The following is a 22817-nucleotide window of genomic DNA, read 5'->3' on the forward strand; positions in this document are numbered from 1 at the left end:
TGTATTACAGCGGTGTATATTATCGATTTGCGTTCCAAATTCACCCCAATGATCCCATCGGCGGTAGGTTTACAAAATACCTTTTCATTTCCATTTAAAGCTTTCGTGACTGCAAGGATTCATCTTCTTGGTTCTTTCGGTAAAGTCACGTAGAAGGGAATAATAAAATAATAAAAATAAAACATAACAAAATACAATTATCACGACGTTTCGGCCACAACGCAGGAGGACGGCTGCTTGCGTTGTGGCCGAAACGTCGTGAGAATTGTATTTTATTATGTTTTATTTTTATTATTTTATTATTCCCTTCTACGTGACTTTACCGAAAGAACCAAGAATATGAATCCCTTTTCATGTTCGGGAATGGTCCGTGGAAGCGGATATTGCAGAGCTATTTCTGAGGTCACTTGACGTGACCCTTGGTGCACCCACCAGCGGGAGGCGGGGGGGGGGGGTGACATCACTTTCCTGCTCCACTTTTGGCCACTGAGAGTGATGTTCATACCGCGTGGTGGCCGCCCTGATATGCCGACAATAATGTCCGAGAGATTAGATTTAACAGAAAAAAAAATGGTGAGTGCATAATCGACAAAGCCCGGCGATTGCTAAACATGTCCCACGGAACATAGGAAGCAGTGACCCAATTTAAGGTGGAGATTAAACTGAACTGTGTTCTATTTAAACTATTTTTATTTTACCAGGTAAAGCCCACTGACCTATATATTTCGTTTTTTCAGAAGCAACCTTGCCATCACAAATGATAGCCCTACAAAGTGACTTGCCGCGTGGACATTTATAGCGGTCAAATAACTCTAAACGCGTGGCGTCGATTCTAATTGTGGAGGGGAAAACCGGAGGACCCGAAGAAAAATCCACGCGACCACGGGGAGAACATGCAAACTCCTGCATACCGGGCAAGGTAGTTAACATCTAGGCACCACGGTGCCCTACCTGTGTGCATGTATGTGTAGACTTTTGCACGCCATGTGGCACAGTTGAGCGCCGATTCAAATTAACAGAGAGAACGTGTTCCATAATACACGGTGCGTCCCATTTGATGATGTTTGGTGCATTCAAATTGCGGTGGGTATTGTGTGTGTCCCATATACAAGCGCCAAATCTCGGCTCCACTCGGTGACTGATACGAGCAGAAACCACTGAGGCCTCAAACCCGAAAACGATTGCCCTTCGATCGTGACGTTTCCTCTATCTAATGCTTCTTCTTATGCTCCTCGGATGAGGAGGTATCCCCGTGTTTCTTCTTCTTCTCGGGCACGGGAGGGGGGTTCGTGACCCTTCCTGCGAAGAGCAGAGCGCCCGTCTCGTCGTCTCTGATGAGGAAGATGAACGGTCTGTCCACCTTCAGCTCCTCGGGAAACCGGACGGACATGAGATTGATCATAACCCCCGTGGCGGCCGCGGCCTTGACTCCCTCCTCGTTGAGGGTCATGGTGGCACGGTGGATGACCTTAGAGACACGGAGAGGAGAGTCCGAGATCTTGCTGAGGTCCGGAGCCGTGAAGAGATCTCCAAGACCTGGGTCATGGGTGGGAGGGAGGCAGGAGGAGGCACACAGAGAGGGGTCAGAAGCTTTCAGGGAAGAATTGAGGATCCAAATTTCGATTTAAAGCATTCGTGACTGCAGGGATTCATCTTCTTGGTTCTTTCGGTAAAGTCACGTAGAATGGAAATAATAAAATAATAAAAATAAAACATGATAAAATAATTCTCACGACGTTTCGGCCACAACGCAAGCAGCCGTCCTCAGGTGAAGACCAGGTCTGTCGAGAAAACAGCGTCTGAATGACACAGCCCAGGCTCGACAGATCTGTTCTTCACCTGATGACTGCTGCTTGCGTTGTGGCCGAAACGTCGTGAGAATTATTTTATTATGTTTTATTTTTATTATTGTATTATTTCCATTCTACGTGACTTTACCGAAAGAACCAAGAAGATGAATTTAGGATCCATTTTCATCATCATCATCATCATCAGTATCATCCTCTACCCCTCTGGTAGGCTTAGAGGACTAATGGTCTTAGTCTAATGGCCGTCCTCCCCCACTTATCCACGATCTCCCCCCCCCCCCCCCCCACGTGTTCAGTTCATCACAGTCATGTCTCTCTCAACGAGCATTTTTTCTACGGGAATTAATTTTAGTTTTTCATTTTGACACGTAGGCTTTCGCGACCAATGTTTTTCACAATAAAGGTGTTTTGGGTGTAAATTGCGTAGCTTATAAATGTGTCGTTAACCCGCCACCACCCAACACAGCCAATTAGTGAGGTTGGTGTCACGTAAACAAAACGTGTAAATTAGCAACGAGTTCAGCCCACCGGTTGTGTTGGTTAAAATGTTTAAATTGAAATAGAACAATCAAACATAAAACATTCTAGATTTGAAGCTTTCGTGACTGCAAGGATTCATTTTCTTAGGTTTTTTCGGTAAAGTCACGTAAGTAAAAAATTTAAATTAATAAGAGTAAAATAAAATAAATATAAAATAAAATCACGACGTTTCGGAGGCAACACAAGCTTCCGTGTTCAGGTGGAACCGTCACAGCACGATAGCTGTATCAAGTGATATCAAGTGATACAGCAATCGTGCTGTGACGGTTCCACCTGAAGACGGAAGCTTGTGTTGCCTCCGAAACGTCGTGATTTTTATTTTATTTTTATTTTACTTTTATAAATTTTTATTTAAATGTTTTACCTACGTGACTTTACCGAAAAAACCTAAGCAAATGAAACATAGAACAATTGTTAAGTTAAATAAAGTTAGAATAATAAAAAAATAAAACAATTCCTATAATAAAGTAACAGGACTTTTCAAATCGCAATTAGCTAATCGCCTTGTTTCAAATTGTGATTTCGATTTGAAATCGATTAATCGATCAGCCCTAGCGGTAGGTAGTAAACATCGCCACTGGGGAGACAAAGACGGCTGGTCGTGATGCTGGTCACCCACCCCCTCGTGTGCCACAGTGCCGGTAGCCTTAATGAGGCAGCGCTGCTACTTGCTAGCAGCTAGCGGCACTTGCCCCAACAATTTGTTAATGCGGGTTCCTGACAAGTGTGGCAAGCGTTATATTTTAATGTTTATTACTTCATTTCAAATACACACTTTTCACACGTTAAAAACAATCAACGGTAAAATTTGGACTTACATTTTTCGTGACTGCACGAAAGTTAAAAGTCCAAAGTTTAAGAAACTTTTGATCGAGAGTGTAAAATGTAGACTTACATTTTTCGTGACTGCACGAAAGTTAAAAGTCCAAAGTTTAAGAAACTTTTGATCGAGAGTGTAAAATGTTGGTGGGAGGTGGGGAGGTGGCTGGCCTGAAACGCAGCTCAACAGTCGATGGGAAAACAACGATCGCTTAACGAGTCGCCTCGCTCGTTTAACGATGCGCTCCCATTCCACATCAATCGCGTTCGCCTCCCCCCCTCCACCCTCCCACTGACAACATCTCTTCTTCATAATCAACGTTTTTGGGTTTAGATCGCGTTATTTATAAATGTGTCGTAACCCTCCACCACCCGACACGGCCAATCAGTAAAAAAGTGTCACGTTGACAAAAGACAAATAGTTCACTGCATTAGCCCACCGGTGTGTTGAAGCGTGAAACCACAACATTTACAATTTGAGTAGTACGACGTTTCGTTGGTAATTGCATCCAACATCATCGGGCAAAACGTCGTACTCAAATTGTAAATGCTGTGGTTTCACGCTTCAACACACCGGTGGGCTAAAGCAGTGAACTATTTTGTCTTTTGTCAACGTGACACTTTTTTACTGATTGGCCGTGTCGGGTGGTGGAGGGTTACGACACATTTATAAATAACGCGATCTTAACCCAAAATCGTTGATTATGAACATATCTTCTGCTGCCCCCCCCCCTCCACCCAGACGTACTCTCGACTCGCGACACCAAAACACTCTCGGCCGATGACCGCCGTACGAGTCAACCTCACCTGTGTCCATCAGCGTCTGCTTGAGGTCGCTCTCGACGTCCAAGGAGATGAGCGGCAGCTGCAAGTTGATCTTCTTCTGCACCAGCGTCTCCTCCACCAGCGTGGTCACGAGCTGGGAGGACAGCGACGACTCCAGCGCGGACAGATTGGTGCTCACCGTGTCAGGGACGAACAGCAGCAGACTCGTGTTGCCCTGGAACTGGATTTGTGCGACCTGGGGGTTTGGAGGGGGGGGGATCAGACTCGCCGGTGAGACGTTGAAAAGATCTCTTCTGTTCGTGTGCGTATACGTGCGTTTGTGGGGAGCGGTAGTGGGTTTGTGTCGTTGTGGGGAGCGGTAGTAGGTTTGTGTCGTTGTGGGGAGCGGTAGTGGGTTTGTGTCGTTGTGGGGAGCGGTAGTGGGTTTGTGTCGTTGTGGGGAGCGGTAGTGGGTTTGTGTCGTTGTGGGGAGCGGTAGTGGTTTGTGTCGTTGTGGGGAGCGGTAGTGGGTTTGTGTCGTTGTGGGGAGCGGTAGTGGGTTTGTGTCGTTGTGGGGAGCGGTAGTGGGTTTGTGTCGTTGTGAGGAGCGGTAGTGGGTTTGTGTCGTTGTGGGGAGCGGTAGTGGGTTTGTGTCGTTGTGGGGAGTGGTAGTGGGTTTGTGTCGTTGTGGGGAGCGGTAGTGGGGTTGTGTCGTTGTGGGGAGCGGTAGTGGGTTGTGTCGTTGTGGGGAGCGGTAGTGGGTTTGTGTCGTTGTGGGGAGCGGTAGTGGGTTTGTGTCGTAGTGGGGAGCGGTGGTGGGTTTGTGTCGTTGTGGGGAGCGGTAGTGGGTTTGTGTCGTAGTGGGGAGCGGTGGTGGGTTTGTGTCGTAGTGGGGAGCGGTAGTGGGTTTGTGTCGTAGTGGGGAGCGGTAGTGGGTTGTGTCGTTGTGGGGAGCGGTAGTGGGTTTGTGTCGTAGTGGGGAGCGGTGGTGGGTTTGTGTCGTAGTGGGGAGCGGTAGTGGGTTTGTGTCGTTGTGGGGAGCGGTAGTGGGTTTGTGTCGTAGTGGGGAGCGGTAGTGGGTTTGTGTCGTTGTGGGGAGCGGTAGTGGGTTTGTGTCGTAGTGGGGAGCGGTAGTGGGGTTGTGTCGTTGTGGGGAGCGGTAGTGGGTTGTGTCGTTGTGGGGAGCGGTAGTGGGTTTGTGTCGTTGTGGGGAGCGGTAGTGGGTTTGTGTCGTAGTGGGGAGCGGTGGTGGGTTTGTGTCGTTGTGGGGAGCGGTAGTGGGTTTGTGTCGTTGTGGGGAGCGGTAGTGGGTTTGTGTCGTAGTGGGGAGCGGTAGTGGGTTTGTGTCGTTGTGGGGAGCGGTAGTGGGTTTGTGTCGTTGTGGGGAGCGGTGGTGGGTTTGTGTCGTAGTGGGGAGCGGTAGTGGGTTTGTGTCGTAGTGGGGAGCGGTAGTGGGTTTGTGTCGTTGTGGGGAGCGGTAGTGGGTTTGTGTCGTTGTGGGGAGCGGTAGTGGGTTTGTGTCGTTGTGGGGAGCGGTAGTGGGTTTGTGTCGTAGTGGGGAGCGGTAGTGGGTTTGTGTCGTTGTGGGGAGCGGTGGTGGGTTTGTGTCGTTGTGGGGAGCGGTAGTGGGTTTGTGTCGTAGTGGGGAGCGGTAGTGGGTTTGTGTCGTTGTGGGGAGCGGTAGTGGGTTTGTGTCGTTGTGGGGAGCGGTAGTGGGTTTGTGTCGTTGTGGGGAGCGGTAGTGGGTTTGTGTCGTAGTGGGGAGCGGTAGTGGGTTTGTGTCGTTGTGGGGAGCGGTAGTGGGTTTGTGTCGTAGTGGGGAGCGGTAGTGGGTTGTGTCGTTGTGGGGAGCGGTAGTGGGTTTGTGTCGTTGTGGGGAGCGGTAGTGGGTTTGTGTCGTAGTGGGGAGCGGTAGTGGGTTTGTGTCGTTGTGGGGAGCGGTAGTGGGTTTGTGTCGTAGTGGGGAGCGGTAGTGGGTTTGTGTCGTTGTGGGGAGCGGTAGTGGGTTTGTGTCGTAGTGGGGAGCGGTAGTGGGTTGTGTCGTTGTGGGGAGCGGTAGTGGGTTTGTGTCGTTGTGGGGAGCGGTAGTGGGTTTGTGTCGTAGTGGGGAGCGGTGGTGGGTTTGTGTCGTTGTGGGGAGCGGTGGTGGGTTTGTGTCGTTGTGGGGAGCGGTAGTGGGTTTGTGTCGTTGTGGGGAGCGGTGGTGGGTTTGTGTCGTTGTGGGGAGCGGTAGTGGGTTTGTGTCGTTGTGGGGAGCGGTAGTGGGGTTGTGTCGTTGTGGGGAGCGGTAGTGGGTTTGTGTCGTTGTGGGGAGCGGTGGTGGGTTTGTGTCGTTGTGGGGAGCGGTAGTGGGTTTGTGTCGTTGTGGGGAGCGGTGGTGGGTTTGTGTCGTTGTGGGGAGCGGTGGTGGGTTTGTGTCGTAGTGGGGAGCGGTAGTGGGTTTGTGTCGTTGTGGGGAGCGGAAGTGGGGTTGTGTCGTTGTGGGGAGCGGTAGTGGGTTTGTGTCGTTGTGGGGAGCGGTGGTGGGTTTGTGTCGTAGTGGGGAGCGGTAGTGGGTTTGTGTCGTTGTGGGGAGCGGTAGTGGGTTTGTGTCGTTGTGGGGAGCGGTAGTGGGTTTGTGTCGTTGTGGGGAGCGGTAGTGGGTTTGTGTCGTAGTGGGGAGCGGTAGTGGGTTTGTGTCGTTGTGGGGAGCGGTAGTGGGTTTGTGTCGTTGTGGGGAGCGGTAGTGGGTTTGTGTCGTTGTGGGGAGCGGTAGTGGGTTTGTGTCGTAGTGGGGAGCGGTAGTGGGTTTGTGTCGTTGTGGGGAGCGGTAGTGGGTTTGTGTCGTTGTGGGGAGCGGTAGTGGGTTTGTGTCGTTGTGGGGAGCGGTAGTGGGTTTGTGTCGTTGTGAGGAGCGGTAGTGGGTTTGTGTCGTTGTGGGGAGCGGTAGTGGGTTTGTGTCGTTGTGGGGAGTGGTAGTGGGTTTGTGTCGTTGTGGGGAGCGGTAGTGGGGTTGTGTCGTTGTGGGGAGCGGTAGTGGGTTTGTGTCGTAGTGGGGAGCGGTAGTGGGTTGTGTCGTTGTGGGGAGCGGTAGTGGGTTGTGTCGTAGTGGGGAGCGGTAGTGGGTTTGTGTCGTAGTGGGGAGCGGTAGTGGGTTTGTGTCGTTGTGGGGAGCGGTAGTGGGTTTGTGTCGTTGTGGGGAGCGGTAGTGGGTTTGTGTCGTAGTGGGGAGCGGTAGTGGGTTTGTGTCGTTGTGGGGAGCGGTAGTGGGTTGTGTCGTTGTGGGGAGCGGTAGTGGGTTTGTGTCGTAGTGGGGAGCGGTAGTGGGTTGTGTCGTTGTGGGGAGCGGTAGTGGGTTTGTGTCGTTGTGGGGAGCGGTAGTGGGTTTGTGTCGTTGTGGGGAGCGGTAGTGGGTTGTGTCGTTGTGGGGAGCGGTAGTGGGGTTGTGTCGTAGTGGGGAGCGGTAGTGGGTTTGTGTCGTAGTGGGGAGCGGTAGTGGGTTTGTGTCGTAGTGGGGAGCGGTAGTGGGTTTGTGTCGTTGTGGGGAGCGGTAGTGGGTTTGTGTCGTTGTGGGGAGTGGTAGTGGGTTTGTGTCGTTGTGGGGAGCGGTAGTGGGTTGTGTCGTTGTGGGGAGCGGTAGTGGGTTTGTGTCGTAGTGGGGAGCGGTAGTGGGTTGTGTCGTTGTGGGGAGCGGTAGTGGGTTTGTGTCGTTGTGGGGAGCGGTAGTGGGTTTGTGTCGTTGTGGGGAGCGGTAGTGGGGTTGTGTCGTAGTGGGGAGCGGTAGTGGGTTTGTGTCGTAGTGGGGAGCGGTAGTGGGTTTGTGTCGTAGTGGGGAGCGGTAGTGGGTTTGTGTCGTAGTGGGGAGCGGTAGTGGGTTTGTGTCGTAGTGGGGAGCGGTAGTGGGTTTGTGTCGTTGTGGGGAGTGGTAGTGGGTTTGTGTCGTTGTGGGGAGTGGTAGTGGGTTTGTGTCGTAGTGGGGAGCGGTAGTGGGGTTGTGTCGTAGTGGGGAGCGGTAGTGGGTTTGTGTCGTTGTGGGGAGCGGTAGTGGGTTTGTGTCGTAGTGGGGAGCGGTAGTGGGTTTGTGTCGTTGTGGGGAGTGGTAGTGGGTTTGTGTCGTAGTGGGGAGCGGTAGTGGGGTTGTGTCGTAGTGGGGAGCGGTAGTGGGTTTGTGTCGTTGTGGGGAGCGGTAGTGGGTTTGTGTCGTTGTGGGGAGCGGTAGTGGGTTGTGTCGTTGTGGGGAGCGGTAGTGGGGTTGTGTCGTAGTGGGGAGCGGTAGTGGGTTTGTGTCGTTGTGGGGAGCGGTAGTGGGTTTGTGTCGTAGTGGGGAGCGGTAGTGGGTTTGTGTCGTTGTGGGGAGCGGTAGTGGGTTTGTGTCGTTGTGGGGAGCGGTAGTGGGTTTGTGTCGTTGTGGGGAGCGGTAGTGGGTTTGTGTCGTAGTGGGGAGCGGTAGTGGGTTTGTGTCGTTGTGGGGAGCGGTAGTGGGTTTGTGTCGTAGTGGGGAGCGGTAGTGGGTTTGTGTCGTTGTGGGGAGCGGTAGTGGGTTTGTGTCGTAGTGGGGAGCGGTAGTGGGGTTGTGTCGTAGTGGGGAGCGGTAGTGGGTTTGTGTCGTTGTGGGGAGCGGTAGTGGGTTGTGTCGTTGTGGGGAGCGGTAGTGGGTTTGTGTCGTAGTGGGGAGCGGTAGTGGGTTTGTGTCGTTGTGGGGAGCGGTAGTGGGTTTGTGTCGTAGTGGGGAGCGGTAGTGGGTTTGTGTCGTTGTGGGGAGCGGTAGTGGGTTTGTGTCGTAGTGGGGAGCGGTAGTGGGTTTGTGTCGTTGTGGGGAGCGGTAGTGGGTTTGTGTCGTTGTGGGGAGCGGTAGTGGGTTGTGTCGTTGTGGGGAGCGGTAGTGGGTTTGTGTCGTTGTGGGGAGCGGTAGTGGGTTGTGTCGTTGTGGGGAGCGGTAGTGGGTTTGTGTCGTTGTGGGGAGCGGTAGTGGGTTTGTGTCGTAGTGGGGAGCGGTAGTGGGTTTGTGTCGTTGTGGGGAGCGGTAGTGGGTTTGTGTCGTAGTGGGGAGCGGTAGTGGGGTTGTGTCGTAGTGGGGAGCGGTAGTGGGTTTGTGTCGTTGTGGGGAGCGGTAGTGGGTTTGTGTCGTTGTGGGGAGCGGTAGTGGGGTTGTGTCGTTGTGGGGAGCGGTAGTGGGTTTGTGTCGTAGTGGGGAGCGGTAGTGGGTTTGTGTCGTTGTGGGGAGCGGTAGTGGGTTTGTGTCGTAGTGGGGAGCGGTAGTGGGTTTGTGTCATTGTGGGGAGCGGTAGTGGGTTTGTGTCGTTGTGGGGAGCGGTAGTGGGTTTGTGTCGTTGTGGGGAGCGGTAGTGGGTTTGTGTCGTAGTGGGGAGCGGTAGTGGGTTTGTGTCGTTGTGGGGAGCGGTAGTGGGTTTGTGTCGTTGTGGGGAGCGGTAGTGGGTTTGTGTCGTTGTGGGGAGCGGTAGTGGGTTTGTGTCGTAGTGGGGAGCGGTAGTGGGTTTGTGTCGTTGTGGGGAGCGGTAGTGGGTTTGTGTCGTTGTGGGGAGCGGTAGTGGGTTTGTGTCGTTGTGGGGAGCGGTAGTGGGTTTGTGTCGTAGTGGGGAGCGGTAGTGGGTTTGTGTCGTTGTGGGGAGCGGTAGTGGGTTTGTGTCGTTGTGGGGAGCGGTAGTGGGTTTGTGTCGTTGTGGGGAGCGGTAGTGGGTTTGTGTCGTAGTGGGGAGCGGTAGTGGGTTTGTGTCGTTGTGGGGAGCGGTAGTGGGTTGTGTCGTTGTGGGGAGCGGTAGTGGGTTTGTGTCGTTGTGGGGAGCGGTAGTGGGTTTGTGTCGTTGTGGGGAGCGGTAGTGGGTTTGTGTCGTTGTGGGGAGCGGTAGTGGGTTTGTGTCGTAGTGGGGAGCGGTAGTGGGTTTGTGTCGTTGTGGGGAGCGGTAGTGGGTTTGTGTCGTTGTGGGGAGCGGTAGTGGGTTTGTGTCGTTGTGGGGAGCGGTAGTGGGTTTGTGTCGTTGTGGGGAGCGGTAGTGGGTTTGTGTCGTTGTGGGGAGCGGTAGTGGGTTTGTGTCGTTGTGGGGAGCGGTAGTGGGTTTGTGTCGTTGTGAGGAGCGGTAGTGGGTTTGTGTCGTTGTGGGGAGCGGTAGTGGGTTTGTGTCGTTGTGGGGAGTGGTAGTGGGTTTGTGTCGTTGTGGGGAGCGGTAGTGGGTTTGTGTCGTTGTGGGGAGCGGTAGTGGGTTTGTGTCGTTGTGGGGAGTGGTAGTGGGTTGTGTCGTTGTGGGGAGCGGTAGTGGGGTTGTGTCGTAGTGGGGAGCGGTAGTGGGTTTGTGTCGTAGTGGGGAGCGGTAGTGGGTTTGTGTCGTTGTGGGGAGCGGTAGTGGGTTTGTGTCGTTGTGGGGAGCGGTAGTGGGTTTGTGTCGTTGTGGGGAGCGGTAGTGGGTTTGTGTCGTTGTGGGGAGCGGTAGTGGGTTTGTGTCGTAGTGGGGAGCGGTAGTGGGTTTGTGTCGTAGTGGGGAGCGGTAGTGGGTTTGTGTCGTTGTGGGGAGCGGAAGTGGGTTTGTGTCGTTGTGGGGAGCGGTAGTGGGTTTGTGTCGTTGTGGGGAGCGGTAGTGGGTTTGTGTCGTTGTGGGGAGCGGAAGTGGGTTTGTGTCGTTGTGGGGAGCGGTAGTGGGTTTGTGTCGTTGTGGGGAGCGGTAGTGGGTTTGTGTCGTTGTGGGGAGCGGTAGTGGGTTGTGTCGTTGTGGGGAGTGGAAGTGAGTTTGTGTCGTTGTGGGGAGCGGTAGTGGGTTTGTGTCGTTGTGGGGAGCGGTAGTGGGTTTGTGTCGTTGTGGGGAGCGGAAGTGGGTTTGTGTCGTTGTGGGGAGCGGTAGTGGGTTTGTGTCGTTGTGGGGAGCGGTAGTGGGTTTGTGTCGTTGTGGGGAGCGGTAGTGGGTTGTGTCGTTGTGGGGAGTGGAAGTGAGTTTGTGTCGTTGTGGGGAGCGGTAGTGGGTTTGTGTCGTTGTGGGGAGCGGTAGTGGGTTTCTGTCGTTGTGGGGAGCGGTAGTGGGTTTGTGTCGTTGTGGGGAGCGGTAGTGGGTTTCTGTCGTTGTGGGGAGCGGTAGTGGGTTTGTGTCGTTGTGGGGAGCGGTAGTGGGTTTCTGTCGTAGTGGGGAGCGGTAGTGGGTTTGTGTCGTTGTGGTGAGCGGTAGTGGGTTTCTGTCGTTGTGGGGAGCGGTAGTGGGTTTGTGTCGTTGTGGGGAGCGGTAGTGGGTTTCTGTCGTTGTGGGGAGCGGTAGTGGGTTTGTGTCGTTGTGGGGAGCGGTAGTGGGTTTGTGTCGTTGTGGGGAGCGGTAGTGGGTTTGTGTCGTTGTGGGGAGCGGTAGTGGGTTTGTGTCGTTGTGGGGAGCGGTAGTGGGTTTGTGTCGTAGTGGGGAGCGGTAGTGGGTTTGTGTCGTAGTGGGGAGCGGTAGTGGGTTTGTGTCGTTGTGGGGAGCGGTAGTGGGTTTGTGTCATAGTGGGGAGCGGTAGTGGGTTTGTGTCGTTGTGGGGAGCGGTAGTGGGTTTGTGTCGTTGTGGGGAGCGGTAGTGGGTTTGTGTCGTTGTGGGGAGCGGTAGTGGGTTTGTGTCGTTGTGGGGAGCGGTAGTGGGTTTGTGTCATAGTGGGGAGCGGTAGTGGGTTTGTGTCGTTGTGGGGAGTGGAAGTGAGTTTGTGTCGTAGTGGGGAGCGGTAGTGGGTTTGTGTCGTTGTGGGGAGCGGTAGTGGGTTTGTGTCGTTGTGGGGAGTGGAAGTGAGTTTGTGTCGTTGTGCGGAGCGGTAGTGGGTTTGTGTCGTTGTGGGGAGCGGTAGTGGGTTTGTGTCGTTGTGCGGAGCGGTAGTGGGTTGTGTCGTTGTGGGGAGCGGTAGTGGGTTGTGTCGTTGTGGGGAGCGGTAGTGAGTTTGTGTCGTTGTGGGGAGTGGAAGTGAGTTTGTGTCGTTGTGGGGAGTGGTAGTGGGTTGTGTCGTTGTGGGGAGCGGTAGTGGGTTGTGTCGTTGTGGGGAGCGGTAGTGGGTTGTGTCGTTGTGGGGAGTGGTAGTGGGTTGTGTCGTTGTGGGGAGTGGAAGTGAGTTTGTGTCGTTGTGGGGAGTGGTAGTGGGTTGTGTCGTTGTGGGGAGTGGTAGTGGGTTGTGTCGTTGTGGGGAGCGGTAGTGGGTTGTGTCGTTGTGGGGAGCGGTAGTGGGTTTGTGTCGTTGTGGGGAGTGGAAGTGAGTTTGTGTCGTAGTGGGGAGCGGTAGTGGGTTTGTGTCGTTGTGGGGAGCGGTAGTGGGTTTGTGTCGTTGTGGGGAGCGGTAGTGGGTTTGTGTCGTAGTGGGGAGCGGTAGTGGGTTTGTGTCGTTGTGGGGAGTGGTAGTGGGTTTGTGTCGTTGTGGGGAGCGGTAGTGGGTTTGTGTCGTTGTGGGGAGCGGTAGTGGGTTTGTGTCGTTGTGGGGAGCGGTAGTGGGTTTGTGTCGTTGTGGGGAGCGGTAGTGGGGTTGTGTCGTAGTGGGGAGCGGTAGTGGGTTTGTGTCGTAGTGGGGAGCGGTAGTGGGTTTGTGTCGTAGTGGGGAGCGGTAGTGGGTTGTGTCGTTGTGGGGAGCGGTAGTGGGTTTGTGTCGTTGTGGGGAGCGGTAGTGGGTTTGTGTCGTTGTGGGGAGCGGTAGTGGGTTTGTGTCGTAGTGGGGAGCGGTAGTGGGTTTGTGTCGTTGTGGGGAGCGGTAGTGGGTTGTGTCGTTGTGGGGAGCGGTAGTGGGTTTGTGTCGTAGTGGGGAGCGGTAGTGGGTTTGTGTCGTTGTGGGGAGCGGTAGTGGGTTTGTGTCGTTGTGGGGAGCGGTAGTGGGTTTGTGTCGTAGTGGGGAGCGGTAGTGGGTTTGTGTCGTAGTGGGGAGCGGTAGTGGGTTTGTGTCGTAGTGGGGAGCGGTAGTGGGTTTGTGTCGTTGTGGGGAGCGGTGGTGGGTTTGTGTCGTTGTGGGGAGCGGTAGTGGGTTGTGTCGTTGTGGGGAGTGGTAGTGGGTTTGTGTCGTTGTGGGGAGCGGTAGTGGGTTGTGTCGTTGTGGGGAGTGGTAGTGGGTTTGTGTCGTTGTGGGGAGTGGTAGTGGGTTTGTGTCGTTGTGGGGAGCGGTGGTGGGTTTGTGTCGTTGTGGGGAGCGGTAGTGGGTTGTGTCGTTGTGGGGAGCGGTAGTGGGTTTGTGTCGTTGTGGGGAGCGGTAGTGGGTTGTGTCGTTGTGGGGAGTGGTAGTGGGTTTGTGTCGTTGTGGGGAGCGGTAGTGGGTTTGTGTCGTAGTGGGGAGCGGTAGTGGGTTTGTGTCGTTGTGGGGAGCGGTAGTGGGTTTGTGTCGTTGTGGGGAGCGGTAGTGGGTTTGTGTCGTTGTGGGGAGCGGTAGTGGGTTTGTGTCGTTGTGGGGAGTGGTAGTGGGTTTGTGTCGTTGTGGGGAGCGGTAGTGGGTTTGTGTCGTTGTGGGGAGTGGTAGTGGGTTTGTGTCGTAGTGGGGAGCGGTAGTGGGTTGTGTCGTTGTGGGGAGCGGTAGTGGGTTTGTGTCGTTGTGGGGAGTGGTAGTGGGTTTGTGTCGTAGTGGGGAGCGGTAGTGGGTTTGTGTCGTTGTGGGGAGCGGTAGTGGGTTTGTGTCGTAGTGGGGAGCGGTAGTGGGTTTGTGTCGTTGTGGGGAGCGGTAGTGGGTTTGTGTCGTTGTGGGGAGTGGTAGTGGGTTTGTGTCGTTGTGGGGAGCGGTAGTGGGTTTGTGTCGTTGTGGGGAGTGGTAGTGGGTTTGTGTCGTTGTGGGGAGCGGTAGTGGGTTGTGTCGTTGTGGGGAGCGGTAGTGGGTTTGTGTCGTTGTGGGGAGCGGTAGTGGGTTTGTGTCGTTGTGGGGAGTGGTAGTGGGTTTGTGTCGTTGTGGGGAGCGGTAGTGGGTTTGTGTCGTTGTGGGGAGCGGTAGTGGGTTGTAACGGCCGGGGTTGACTGTTCAACACTCAACTTGGTGGTAACCAATGGGGCTGAAGGTAGCCGTAGCCTCTTCTTGGTTCTTTCGGTAAAGTCACGTAAAAGGGAAATAATAAAAACAAAACATAATAAAATAATTCTCACGACGTTTCGGCCACAATGCAAGCAGCCGTCTTCAGGTTGCTTGCGTTGTGGCCGAAACGTCGTGCGAATTATTTTATTATGTTTTATTTTTTATTATTTTATTACTTCCCTTCTACGTGACTTTACCGAAAGAACCAAGAAGATGAATCCCTGCAGTCACGAAAGCTTTAAATCGAAATATAGCCGTAGCCATTACGAGCGTGGCAGTCGTTACGCTTAGACTGTTGATGCGTTCGTAGAAATAAAAATAAACTCCCCTGACAATGGATGTCTCCGAGGAACTTCTTTACACTAGTAATGCTGTGTGATAGCTTTCTGCGCATGAGATAGGGCAGCAATGTGTTTCCCTGTCTCCACGTGGCTTCCCCATGCAGTAGCACGGTTGGCTACGTACATATCTCTGGGTCTCTCTCCGCCCGTATGTACCGGTATCTCCCCGTGATTGTCCCCGGGTCTACCCGTGTCACAATGTGTCTCCGTGTGTCCCCTGTGTCTTCAAGTGTCTCCTCATATGTGCAGGGTTTTGGTAGTACATGTTGTTTGTCGTTTATTGTGAAAATTCCGTCACAGTTCCTATGATCACTATTTCATTGCTTTATGTTGGTGATTTCGAAAAGTTTACTGGTTTGGCCATGTTTGTTTGTTTGTTGTAGTACGGAGTTAGACTGATGGCCTTAATCTAAGTTGTCTTGTTGTTGTTGTTGTTTGACTTGCATCCCACTGGGATTTGTGCACACAGCGTTGGTGTGTACGGTGTTTTTTCTGCAATATTTTGCTGTCTTTTCTTGGATTTTCTGTTTGCGCTCAGTCACATATTCACTTTAAGATGTTTTCTTGTTCATGTTTTAGTTTTTTGTTTGTTGCGGTTGCACCCGATTCAAGACCCGAATGGCTCACAGGGCTCTCTACCTAATAAATGAACTTGAACTTGAACTCATGTAGTAGCTACATAGAACAGCAATGTGTCCCTGTGTCTCCCCGTGTCATCATGTGGCCCCGTATGTGCCCCGTGCGACATTTCCCCATTCATTTAACAATGTGCACCGAGTCTCCCTGTGTCCATATGTGTCAATTTACTACGCGTGCCTCCCCCTTGTGTCCCAGGTGTCTCCCCGCGTCTTAACGTGTCTAACCATGTCCCCCTGTATCCCTTCTTCCCATGTCTCCCCGTATCTCCATGTGGCTCCCCGTGCAGTGGCTAGGACAACAATAACAACGTGAAATCCTGACATGAAAACATTTCCCGACTTGAAAAGTAATCTGTGCATTTCAAAGCGTAATGTGCGCGTGTATGCGTGTGCGCGTGCGCGTATGTGTGTTTGCGAGTGTCTCAGACCGTGACTGGCAGGCTGGGGTGTCTCCCCTTCTTCACGGGGTAACCACTGGCAAACATGGTGGGGACCTGCGTCTCGTTGGTTGGACTCAGGTGGAACGGCCTCGGTCTCGTAGACTCAACCTGGAAGGGTTTCAGCCACTTACCTGCCCAGGTAAGAGAGTGGGGGTGTGGACAGAGAGACGGAGATAGAGTCACAGTGAGAACCATAACATTGGATATTGTATCGTTTTATATAGTTACAAAGAGACCCACATAATTACAAAGAAATTAATTAACTCAGTTAAAAATTATTACATTTACATATAAACCCATAGACTTACACAATGATGAAAAAGCAACACACAGACTCACATGCTCAAATAAAGGCCCATAAACATAGACATGGACACACAAACTCACATTGTAACAAAATGGTGATCTAACACTCTCACCGTACCATGGGGTCAATGCAAGTTCGTCCTTGTTTTGTTGTTAGTTGCTTTTAATGTTCACAAACCGGTTTTCGACTGGATCCTAAAAGATTGTTATACGTGTGGTGATTGCTTTGATGTTAACAATGTTAAAACAAGGAAACCATTTTGTCATAACAGTACACTGACGCCCACGGTAAAGTGGTATATCCGTATATAATAGCGAGATCTACTCTGCCTCAAATGAGTACCTGGTGCGATGTAAATACATCGCTACTGTCGAGACAAAGGCAGTCGGGCATGGTGCTAGCCTCACGTTCACTCCCTCATCGGGGCTCGCTAACAGCACTTGCCCCAAAACTATGTTAAGGCTAAATATGGGGGATCTTTGTCTTATCTATAATAGCTGAGGCTTGTTATTACAGGTCAGTGTAGGCCTTTAGTAGTTTTATTAGCAGGGCAGCCCTCTTGCCAACATAACACCATAAAGGCTAAGCTCGTGGTTTATGATAGCCAAAGTGGCCATTTTGTCCTCTTAAGCTACGCTCGTGGTTTATGATAGCCAAGGCGGCCATTTTGTCATCTCAGGCTGTGCTCGTGGTTTATGATAGCCAAGGCGTTCCTTTTGTCATCTCAGTCTGTGCTCATGGGTTATGATAGCCAAGGCGTTCCTTTTGTTCCTCGGTCTGCCTTACCCTTGAAGAAAATGGCGCTCACAATAAAGAGCTGCAGATCGGCGGGAAGCTCTTTGACGAAGTCTGGGATGTGTCCTTCCGTCTTTTCGGCCACCCACTTATTTATCAATGCCATGTCTTCCTTCATGTTCCCGATCAAGTTCTGCGGTTTGGCTTTGTGGTACTTCTCCACCGCGTCGAGAAATTGCTGCTTGATTTTGGCATCTGGTAGAAAAAATAGATTAATTATTCACCACGTTTGAATGTCATATTTTCTTGTCTTTTTTACACCATTCATCCTGAATGTAGTAACAGCATCATGTTGTGAGATGAACAAGCAGAATGCTCACAGAACAATGAATCTCTTTGTTAGGATACAGGCTCAAACGGTGGATAATACAGAGCTACTTCTGATATCCCTAAAAGAGTCCACTGGTTTACATAGTGGATAGAAATTAGTTTTCCACCCACTGCACATACGAGTAATGTTAATTGCATGACAGTCAAATTTATATATTTTTTTCAAAGCTGACTTAAGCGACATAACTACATATCACAATAAATGTGATCTTTATTGTTTTGCAGTCCATTGGTAACTGAGCTAAAACCATCAACACGCTAACACTTGAGAACCCAGTTTAACCACAGGAGGCTGAATGCCCAGGTTCTAACGCAGGATGTCGGCGGTGCAGGCTCAGTGGCTCTGAGCCCCCGAACCTCCTGGACTTTGTAAGCGATTCCCACATCATCACTAACCTTTGGCGGTGAAGATGCGGGCAGCGATGTTGGTGCTGTGGTGGCCATGTTGCAGTTTGGAAACCAGGGCTTGGAAAGAGGCCTGGGGATTCGGGTCACGGAGGAATTGGAGACGCAGGGCGTTGGTCAGCTGGGTCTCTGTCTGTTCCCCCGCTCCTAAAAAGCTCAGAGTGAGCAGCACGAGAGAGGAAGAGAGAGAGTTCGGGGATTCGTTTCCGAAGAACCAATGGCTGCAGAGTGGGGCTCAAGTAAAATGCGAGCTAACCCAAATTAACCAGCACACGTTGCATGTACAAAATGTATCAGCCTTGTCCAGACCACCAGCTCAAAATAACTGAATGCGTGGCCATTTTTTCTTTTAGAACCCCTGACTCATTAGAGTTGATAAAATGTGGTCTCCCGAAAGACAGCAGTGAAACAAACACACGCAGCTGTAAACAGACTGCATCCTCACTAGGGTTCATCAATACAGTAGAGTATCAAAGTTCACTCCCACCGAATTCCTCTGGGAGCCCCATATATGGAGAGGACTTAGCTCACCAATACACGAGCGCTTTGCACTTTGAGCATTGTATGTACGGATGTTGAACTTCTTTTGCACCATACATAGCCAGCGGTGCGAATCAGAGGTGCAGGGAAATGACAACAAAATATGGGTCTCTTTTTTTTTAAATGATATCAGCTTTTAATAAGGAAATACAATGATCTATTATTTGGTTCTTTCGGTTAAGTCACGTCTAAAGATAAAATAATAAATTAAATTAAATAATAGAATACGACGTTTCGATTGCAACACAAGGCTTGCTTGCCGTGTAATCGTTCTTGCAGCACCAATTGATATGCTAATTTTTTCTCTACCCCCCTCCCTCTCTCTGCCTCCGCCCCCCCTCTGTCTATTTAAGGCCACCACACAGAGACGATCACCCCTCTCTGTTTCCTGTGTTACTCTCGCTATGTATCTTGGTAATATCTGTCTGCTAATATGTCTGTCTATAGTTTTCTGGTTAGATTTTATGTCGCTATTTCATTATACCTGATGATGATTGCTTGTGTTGCAATCGAAACGTCGTATTCTATTATTTAATTTAATTTATTATTTTATCTTTAGACGTGACTTAACCGAAAGAACCAAATAATAATTCCTGCAGTCACGAAAGTTCTAAAATTAAGATTGAACCACTTCTACGGGGGAGTTTTAAGCTTATCTTTTTTCTCTCTCTCTGGCGACTTGTTTTCTCTGCCTGTGTCCTCTTTAGAATGTTCACACTCAAATTCTAACTTAGCAATCTTTGAAATACGTAATCAACCAGGCTATGCGTTAATTGTGTGTTGACCGACCCTCTGTGTTGTATTACATTACATTTCGATATTTTACTAGGTTATTTAATTTTAGTGTGTCTTTCTCCTGATTTTCAGGCTTGCTTGCCGTGTAATCGTTCTTGCAGCACCAATTGATATGCTAATTTTTTCTCTACCCCCCTCCCTCTCTCTGCCTCCGCCCCCCCTCTGTCTATTTAAGGCCACCACACAGAGACGATCACCCCTCTCTGTTTCCTGTGTTACTCTCGCTATGTATCTTGGTAATATCTGTCTGCTAATATGTCTGTCTATAGTTTTCTGGTTAGATTTTATGTCGCTATTTCATTATACCTGATGATGATTGCTTGTGTTGCAATCGAAACGTCGTATTCTATTATTTAATTTAATTTATTATTTTATCTTTAGACGTGACTTAACCGAAAGAACCAAATAATAATTCCTGCAGTCACGAAAGTTCTAAAATTAAGATACAATGATCTAATTCAAAACATAATACAATTCAAAGTTGTTTCATTTTCAAATTTCAATACGGAGCATCGGGAGCTTGCGTGGATGCGTCGTTCGTGTGCAAATGTTTTTGTTACTTTCCTGGCCAAAGGCCGTCTGTGCGGGTCTAAGAGACTCGGTGTGAGTTTATCAGTCTCTGTTTGAGTCTATGGGTCTCGGTGTGAGTCTGTGGGTCTCTGTCTATATGTATGTACGTTTCACTTTTTTTGCACCGCACATAACCAGGGGGGGAAGGAGCGTTACCCCTCGTGATCACAGAGGCTGCGGGGATACCTGGCCCAGCGAGTGAGCGAGGAGGTGGTTGCAAGTGAAAGGATTCAGCTCACGACGTGTTCAGCAAAGGGTGTCTTTATTAGATTCACCCACCGATAAAGTCTCCAGTCATGCGGCAGGTAACACACGTGGCTTCTGCACTCCCCTTTTTAAATCATTTATATTAAGTTCGCTTGCTTGCTTACGACCGTGCAAATATTTCGGTCGTTTTTAACCCACTTCCCGTGATCCGATCGAGCTGACATTTTGCACACAGACTCGTTGTGCGTGACAATTAATGTTCGTGAAAACTTTTTCCAAAATTTTACACTTTTTAGGACAAAAAGATTATATTTAATTACCAATTGCTTAATGGTGCAATGCAATCATCTGACCCATAGGTGGCAGCCATCTCAAGCCAGAGGACGAGAGGACTCTAGCCGCCACGCATATAAAGGATTTATAGTGAAAAACTTTGTTTTTACGGGTTATACTTGTTCACCCCTGGTTCACACTATCCCCTGGTCCACAATGATTGCCCAGGGAGCTTTGTTAGACTCAGCGTGTCTCTGAGTCTAACAGTCACCCATTGGCCAGGGGAATTTATCCCGGGTTACCATTAACTGGGCCAGGTGCCTGCCAAGTAATCCGCATGCCTTGGCAGTCACCCATTGTCTGGGGCTTTTGTCCCAGGTCATAATTAACTTGGCCAGGTGCCTGCCGAGTGTTTGTATGTCTTGGCAATCACTCATTGTCTGGCGTTATTGTCCCAGGTTATGATTAACTGGCCAGGTGCCTTCCGAGTCTCCAACACAAGGACGAAACCCTCCTACTCTCTCTTCGTTGCAATGCACTCCCTGCCTCTGCTTGAGTGAAGTGCGAGGCGATGTTTTTGCTCGAATGTGAGGCCTTTTGTGTGATGGCTTGCTCCACCCATTATATAATGCAGGGACTCCTGTATTTAGGAACGAGTTAGGTTCTAGATGTTCAGTTTTCGTAAGTCGATTTGTGTGTAAGTCCAGATTCATTCCTGTCGATTGAAAACGCGTTGTACTGCATGCACATTAAACACGAGGAATGGCTTTAAAAGTTGTATAATCTCCTGTAGATGCCACTGGTTCTTCACATTCTGCAGATGTAGATGCCACTGGTTCTTAACCTTCTGCAGATGTAGATGCCACTGGTTCTTCATGTTCTGCAGATGTAGATGCCACTGGTTATTCACGTTCTGCAGATGTAGATGCCACTAGTTCTTCACGTTCTGCAGATGTAGATGCCACTGGTTCTTCATGTTCTGCAGATGTAGATGCCACTGGTTCTTCACATTCTGCAGATGTAGATGCCACTGGTTCTTAACCTTCTGCAGATGTAGATGCCACTGGTTCTTCATGTTCTGCAGATGTAGATGCCACTGGTTATTCACGTTCTGCAGATGTAGATGCCACTAGTTCTTCACGTTCTGCAGATGTAGATGCCACTGGTTCTTCATGTTCTGCAGATGTAGATGCCACTGGTTCTTCACATTCTGCAGATGTAGATGCCACTGGTTCGTCATGTTCTGTAGATGTAAATGCCACTAGTTATTCGCATTCTGCAGATCTAGATGCCACCACCATCTTTTGTGCGGATGTTGAACTTACAACTCTTGATCCGAACAGGCAACTGGACGTACGGGGACAGGTTTGTTCGTATCTCTGAAAGTTCGCAAGTCAAATGTTCGTAAGTAGACGAATCCCTGCATGTATTCAGAAACCAATTAATCTCATGGCCCTGATAGGGTCCTTTAAGATCCGTCAATTGTGCCATTGCATCAGAGGTCGCAAACGGGTTTTGATTCCTTACCCGTACCCGTACCCGGCCGCACCACGGTACCCTACCCGTACCCGTACCCTACCCGATACCCGGCCGGGTACGGGTAGCCGGGTATCAGGTAGGGTACAGATATCGGGATGAAGCCATGTTGCAGGCGCGGGTGGGTTGATTCTAGGAACTTGAATTGTGAGAAGAGACAAGACGTTGGGAAATGAGTGACAAACGGTGACTCACCAGTGACTCACGGCCTACCCGTACCCGGCCGCATCAGGGTCGCAAACGGGTACCCGTCCCAAGTGGGACAACCACAGCAGGAAACAAATGCTGAATTGTTTATTGCTGTTGTTAGAGTATTTAATTCCTTGCAAAATGTATCTATTTGGTGTTTGGACATCTTAACACAACTGTTTTATTGCCAGAAAGGGTAACCCCTATTCTTATTTTTTCATACTTTAATACCGGCAAAAAGGTTCCATGATACGGCATTGCCTCGTTATTCACGACCTTGTTATCCGCAATGTTTGGCTGTCAGAGAATCGCATCTGGAGAGAAAGCAAGTGATGGTGTGATAAAGTGATGAGAGATGGTGATGTAGAGATAAAGTGATGATGAGAGATGAAGCAGCAGGCGTCGTCAGGGTCGGGATCGAACCCACGAACCTGCCGCATACCAGGCGAAGTAGTTAACATCTCCTAGCCACCTTAGCGTCAGGATCGGGATTGAACCCTCGATCTCTCGTATACCAGGCGAGGTAGTTAACATCTTCTAGCCACTATGGCGTAAAAATCGGGATCGCACTCACGACCTCCTGTATACCAGCCGAGGTAGTTATCATCTCCTAGCCACCTTAGCATCAGGGTCGGGATCGAACTCACGACCTCCTGTATACCAGCCGAGGTAGTTATCATCTCCTAGCCACCTTAGCATCAGGGTCGGGATCGAACTCACGACCTCCTGTATACCAGGCGAGGTAGTCAACATCTCCTAGCCACCTTAGCGTCAGGGTCAGGATCGAACTCACGACGTCCTGTGTACCAGGCAAGGTAGTTAACATCTCCTAGCCACCGTGATGTCAGGGTCAAGATCGAACTCACGACCTCCTGTGTACCAGGCGAGGTAGTTAACATCTCCTAGCCACCTTAGCGTCAGGGTCGGGATCGAACCCACGACCTCCTGTATACCAGCCGAGGTAGTCAACATCTCCTAGCCACCTTAGCGTCAGGGTCAAGATCGAACCCACGACCTCCTGTGTACCAGGTGAGGTAGTCAACATCTCCTAGCCACCGTGATGTCAGAGTCGGGATCGAACCCACGACCTCCTGTATACCAGGTGAGGTAGTTAACATCTCCTAGCCACCTTAGCGTCAGGGTCAGGATCGAACCCACGACCTCCTGTGTACCAGGCGAGGTAGTTAACATCTCCTAGCCACCTTAGCGTCAGGGTCGGGATCGAACCCACAACCTCCTGTATACCAGCCGAGATAGTTATCATCTCCTAGCCACCGTGATGTCAGAATCGGGATCGAACCCACGACCTCCTGTATACCAGGTGAGGTAGTTAACATCTCCTAGCCACTATGGCGTCAGAATCGGGATCGAACCCACGACCTCCTGTATACCAGGCGAGGAAATTATCATCTCCTAACCACCGTGATGTCAGTGTCGGGATCGAACCCCCGACCTCCTGTATACCAGGCAAGGTAGTCAACATCTCCTAGCCACCTTAGCGTCAGGGTCAGGATCGAACCCACGACCTCCTGTATACCAGGTGAGGTAGTCAACA

The 22817-nt window shown here is 50.9% G+C and overlaps 2 protein-coding genes across 2 annotated transcripts in view; both read right to left on the minus strand.

The window, feature by feature from the left end:
• LOC144949946 (translocation protein SEC63 homolog) overlaps nt 1–22817 on the minus strand; it is a 220308-nt gene that overhangs the window by 79562 nt on the left and 117929 nt on the right. The gene's annotated exons all lie outside the window — the stretch shown is intronic.
• The window catches only part of LOC144949899 (pigment epithelium-derived factor-like), a 26144-nt gene continuing 4537 nt past the window's right edge, over nt 1211–22817 (minus strand). Inside the window, exons 3-7 of the mRNA XM_078879883.1 lie at nt 17144–17299; nt 16409–16612; nt 15304–15446; nt 3975–4188; nt 1211–1536 (exon numbers count right to left, since the gene is read on the minus strand). Coding sequence (XP_078736009.1) covers nt 1211–1536; nt 3975–4188; nt 15304–15446; nt 16409–16612; nt 17144–17299 — 1043 coding nt within the window. The remainder of the gene's footprint in view (nt 1537–3974; nt 4189–15303; nt 15447–16408; nt 16613–17143; nt 17300–22817) is intronic.

This window comes from Lampetra fluviatilis, chromosome 55 (genome assembly GCF_964198595.1).
Source record: "Lampetra fluviatilis chromosome 55, kcLamFluv1.1, whole genome shotgun sequence".
Taxonomy (NCBI): Eukaryota; Metazoa; Chordata; class Hyperoartia; order Petromyzontiformes; family Petromyzontidae; genus Lampetra; species Lampetra fluviatilis.